We start from the raw sequence: 5,634 nt of genomic DNA, 5'->3' as shown, positions 1-5,634 counted from the left end.
AAGCCAAGGTGCTCGTAAGTTGGAGTTATGGACGAACGGACTTACAGAGATTGCTGATTTGAAAGGAAAGGATGCAAATGGCCGGTAAAACTTCTGTATTATATTTCCACGAAACTCTTGTAAGATTTATATCTTCCAGAATATGATGTTGAAAAGGTGTTCTTCCCAAGAACAAAAGGTATAGATTAACAGTAGGATTAGTTGGGTGTATGTATGTTTACCTAGCCCAGAGTGTTATAGGAAACACGTAAAAGTAAAATGAAATCGATCAGAATGGTAAACAAAAAGGAACCATGTAGCAAATCGATGCCTAGAGAATCCAAACTCCTATTAAATAAACAAAAAATCTAAAATTTTTTAGAAACCATCTGTGGGATAGATTTATAGCAGCTTCTCCTTTGAATATTATATGTTGGATTAGCTCTCTATCAAAACTTTTAGGAATGCATGAGCGTCTTAGTGGAGTCAATAAATAAAATAAACGGATGCAAAAGCCTAATTATTGAGTACGTTAATTTATTTTGATTTACATGGGTTGTGACTAGTTAATCAAATTTGATTCTAATTTCAGACGAGAGACGGTGTTAATTGAAGAACTTGTTAAGGAGATTAAAAGTAGACTGGCACTATACACGGAGTGTAAAATCCCACACGTAATTGGGATGGACATTTCTATTCATCCATCAGTTCCTGGTTGAAAGGAGGATCTTTGTCAAAAACTGCTGAAATACTCACAATATGGGGAATGGCGGGGATGGGAAAAACAACTTTGGCAAAATATATCTATAGGTTGCACTGCCATGAATTTGAAAGAAGTAGCTTTGTTGAAGACATTGAAAGAAAATGTGCAGACCAAACATATGCGCTACTCGATTTACAAAAACAGCTTCTTGGAGACATTCTTAGGAAAAGAATGATTGAAGAACATAATGTAGATGTGTGCACATCTAAGATTGAGAAAGTCTTATTTCATAAACAAACGCTTGTTGTCCTTGATGGTGTTGATAACTTTGAGCAGGTGGATATGTTGATTGGAACAAAAGGATTTCAACCAGGAAGCAAGATCATTGTAACAACCAAAGATGGATCCGTAACAGAAAAATGTGCATTGTTTCGTTTAACAATTCCTCCAAAACATACAAAACATTCACTTTATTGTGCTACTGAATCTCTAAGACTTTTTTGTTGGCATGCATTTGGAGGCTATGATCCAAAGGAGGGTTATAAAAATGAGGCAATAAGAGCTTCAAAGTATTGTGGAGGGCATCCTCTGGCTCTTAAGGTTTTGGGTAGTTCTCTAAGTAATGAAGATGTAACCACATGGACTGATACCTTTGAAATGCTAGAGACAAGAGAATTTCATACTCATGTAAACAAGGTCCTCCAGATTAGCTTTGATTCTTTGCCATCTGAAAATTGCAAAGAGTTGTTTAAGCATATTGCATGTTTTTTGTTGGAAAAGATAGAGAAGCTACGGAAACAATATTAAAGGAATGTGGTATTCACACATCATATGGGATAACCAAGCTCATTGATAGATGTTTTCTGACAATTGGAGGAAGAAATGAATTGAAGATGCATCAATTGGTTCAAGAGACGGGAAGAGATCTAGTTTGTCAAGAATCACCTGAGAAGCCATGGAAGCGCAGTTGGGTATGGAATCATGAGGAATCCCTCAATTTGTTGAAAGAAGACAAGGTAATAAAAATAACATACTCTTTATCAGTCAAATGTAATTTTGTATGTTTGTGTTCATGTAACTCTTTTATAGGGTCTCTTATGTAAGTTTGTTCTCTATATATTCAATTGCCTCCTCCCGTTTTGGGCGGTGAGTCATTTTACCACATGGTATCAGAGAGAAAAATAAATCCCTCTCTTTTCACATCCCTCTTCTGCCGCTGCTAATCTCTTCCTCTCCTTTTCAGTTAAATCTTTTCTTCTCCCCATGTCTTCCTCATCTTCTTCCGATCCCACCATCACCATGTATTCTATCCTTCATCTTCTCACAATTAAACTATCATCCTCTAATTACCTATTATGGAAAAATCAAATCTCACATCTTCTCTCCTATCAGAACCTGTTTGATCATGTTGATGGGTCATCTACCCCTCCTACCCCTATGCTTATGGTTGCAGAAAAGATGGCTCCAAATCCAGATTATTCCGCTTGGATGTCGGCCGATCAACGTGTCATAATCCTCATTCAGGCCTCGCTCACCGAGGAGGCTTTCTCGAAAATTGTGGGTCTTGTTGGATTAGTGTCTAAGCCCATAACTATTTTGGTATGTACTTGACCCGATTGCGAGCATGGTCCTTTTGGGTTGCCTTCACCAAAGCAACTTGATAGGATGATTTATGGAGAGAGAGGATTAATTATGATTTATTAATATATTATGAGAATAATATATTAAAGGAGAAATCACATTGTTTAATTAATATTAGTCAATAATTAATTAAGAATTAATTTTGTGGCTAAAAGAGATTAATTAAACTTAGGGGACTAGAACTATCAATTGTGTGATAGTTGAATATTGGGCTAATGGACTCCTTATTAGAGGAGTGGACGAATTCTATGGGGAAACCCATTAGAAATCGTCCAAGGCTTCTAAAGGAGGAGTCAATGGGTTGCTTAGGGCCTATGCAGTCAAATTAGGGTTTCCTTGTTAGATAACCCTAATAGCCTCAGTATTTAAGCACCCCTAGGGCACCAAAAACGTGGCTAACTGATTCCTAAGGGTTTCTAGACGTTTTTGGGTGCCTCTCCTCTTCTCCTTCTTCATCCTCTTGCTCTTGGTGTTTGTGAGCCATTAGAGGAGTGACATTTGTGACTCTAAGCTTTTCAGAAGCCAATTACAACAAGGAATAGATTGTTATTGCTACATAACAATCAAGGTAAGATCTAAACCCTATTCTTATGTTTATATTGATTATCACATGCAAGATCTAGGGTTTATGGCTTTGGATGATTATTGCATGTTCATTAGACAAACTAGATCCAAAGCTTTAGGGTTTGCATGTACACCATAGGAATGTTGTAGTGCTCAAAACCCATCAGTGGTATCAGAGCCTAGGGCTGTTTGTTAATGAATTTGATGCTTATTTGATCGAATATTGCTTGAAAATCGAATTTATGAGGTTCTGACTGCTTGACTCGTCGAGTCACTTGGTGAACTCGCCGAGTCGGCTGTACTCGACGAGTTCAGGCCTGGACTCGACGAGTCAAAGGGTCTGTCAGCTTAATTTCGCGATTTACTTGCTGTTTTGGCTTGGGATACTTACCATAAACGTTTTTAATTAGTAAAATCCGATTTTTATTGATTTTGGGCGAATATCCTTGCCAAAATAGTAGATAATTACCAATTAATCAAATATTTGTTGCCTTATAAGATAATGTTTAATTATTTTAGTTATTTGGTGAATTATCTTGCAAGTAATTGGACTAGGTCAAAATTAGATAACCATAATTAATTGTTAATTGCCTTATTTGAATTGTTGATCTAGAATGTTCTTGATAAAGTTTGGAAAAGTTTCAATTTTCACCCTTTAGGTTTTATAGTTTAAATTTGAACTTTAAAAGTTTTTGTTTTGAAATTTAAATAGTTGAACCCTAATATTTTGAAATGTTTCAAGACTTGCCCTCAAGTTTTGGAATTTAAATTTTGATTAAAAGTTTAATTTTTGAAATTTTAAATTCTAAAAACCCTAGTTTTGAAAAAGTTCAAATTACACCCTTATGGTTTTATTAAGTTAATTAATAGTTTAATTAAAAGAGAGTTAATAAATCCATAATGATATGGTTTATATTTAATTAAATTAAAAGTGTAATTTATAAAATTAAACCACCTAGTATTTTAAAAGAGTAAAATACACCCTATAATATATATATAACATTAAAAGTCTAATATTATATATGTATAACTTAAACTGCTAGTCTTACCGTTAGTAGGCCTCATTCACGAAGCTGGTCTATAAGGGATGTTTAAGGAAATTGCCTATAAAATGGCGATTGAATGGGTATCCACTCTTACCCACCGCACTCTTGACTAGTGGAGGGTCGTTAGCCGAATGAGTAGGATAGGGCAAACCACTTTCCTCATTTAAAGTATAATGAATAAAGTAACTAAATGTTTTACTAAAATCCCAAATCTTAGTTACTTTAGGAAAAAGTGAAATCGATGCAATTCCATGGAATTACACTTTGTACCCTTGTCGAGACAATTAGTGGAGCGTGTGTGGTTAACCGGCACACTAAGTTGGGTTTGGCATTGGTAGGGAAGGGTGACTCAATGTTTGTCATAGATCAATGGAGCGTGTGTGGTTAACCGGCACGTCGATTAGGTGACTGTAACATTGAGGGAACCGCGTACATTCGCATGGTTATTCACACCTTATTTGTGATCCTCGGCATCCCAGTCACAAATGAAGGGCATAATCGAGATTAAACATGACATTGAAAAGTTCAATGAATCTCAAAAGATCTAGGAGTTTCAATTCATTTAAAACTTAACCTTCTTTTCATTTTTCATGGTGGAAATTGGTAAATCGTCATTTACCTACCTTCAAATGTTCTGCGAATTGGATTACGACATCCCTCTTCCAATTTGTAGGATATTGTGTTGGGTTCTAGCCTTAATATCTCATTTGGGTGTTTTATTAAGGACTCAATCAACTAAACTTGAATTTTCTCCCGTTTCATAGATGTCAAAGTCTGACAACTATGGTCTTCCTAAATCCGTTGGAAAAGCTTTCCACGTGAAGATGATGTTCCATGATTGTATTGTGGAAATGGAAATCATGCTTCATTTTCTCCACCTCCTCCAATAATTCTCCCTGACCCACGTGTTCGAAGAGTTGAAAAGTTCAAGGTCACCCAAGCCCTATTGGCAAAAGACATGAAAATGGAAAGTCTATATGTGCTCATGTCTTGGATAAAAGGTTACATATTCATAGATTGGGATTGTTAGGTGTCGATGTTTAAAGGAAGTTGGCTGTTGACTTGGTTCTTAAGTCACTTCCCGAATCATATGGTAAGTTCGTTAGAGAGTACTATACGATGGAACACGACATGACTCTTATTGATTTGACTTATTTGCTTATTGCTGCTGAATCAGAAATGATTTGCGGCACTGGTCAGCAAATTTGTCTTGTAAGTTAGTATCCCAACCCTCTATGGGCAATGGTAACATTGGAAGTCCAGAAAAATTTTCTCTATGCAAGAGAAAGGCTGAGTCTGAGATAGTCTCGTGTACCATTCCATAAGAATCCATGTGTTTCTACTGCCAAAAGAAGGGGCATTGGTTACGAAGCTGCCCTAACTACCTGAGAGATCTAAGAGATGGGAGAGCCAAGATGTATGACTCTCCATCAGGTAAAATCCACTATCTAACTCTATTAAGTTCCTATTTGGAGATTCTTAATAGATGATGTGATAAGATTACATTTCGATATTTTGAAGGATCAAAGAAAGGAAAGGAAGCTTAAAGGAAGGAGCAAGCTGAGTCTGATCGCGAAGAAATGGATTTTGATCGCATGATTCAAGGATCAGATATTTAAGCTACTACTTTAGAGTTAGGATAAATTGCTAAGTAATATTTACACAGTTTTCATTTGTAATCGCATTGTAAGGACAATATTT

At 36.1% G+C, this 5,634-nt stretch overlaps 1 protein-coding gene across 1 annotated transcript; it reads left to right on the top strand.

Annotated features, from left to right (window-relative positions):
* The first annotated feature begins 745 nt into the window (after window positions 1–745).
* On the top strand, window positions 746–1,489 carry LOC145131258 (disease resistance protein Roq1-like). The gene has a single exon (XM_079065975.1). The coding sequence runs from the start codon at window positions 746–748 to the stop codon at window positions 1,487–1,489; it is 744 nt and encodes a 247-aa protein (XP_078922101.1).
* The last annotated feature ends 4,145 nt before the right edge of the window (window positions 1,490–5,634 follow it).

Source organism: Lactuca virosa, chromosome 8 (genome assembly GCF_052849685.1).
Source record: "Lactuca virosa cultivar CGN04683 chromosome 8, Lactuca_virosa_CGN04683_v6, whole genome shotgun sequence".
Classification (NCBI taxonomy): domain Eukaryota; kingdom Viridiplantae; phylum Streptophyta; class Magnoliopsida; order Asterales; family Asteraceae; genus Lactuca; species Lactuca virosa.
Note: the sequence above shows the minus strand (reverse complement) of the source record. Positions and strands in the feature narration are given on the sequence as shown.

What these genes read in the sequence shown, in the direction of transcription:
- LOC145131258 (XM_079065975.1), top strand. Translation starts at nt 746, where the DNA reads ATGGCGGGGATGGGAAAAACAACTTTGGCAAAATATATCTATAGGTTG.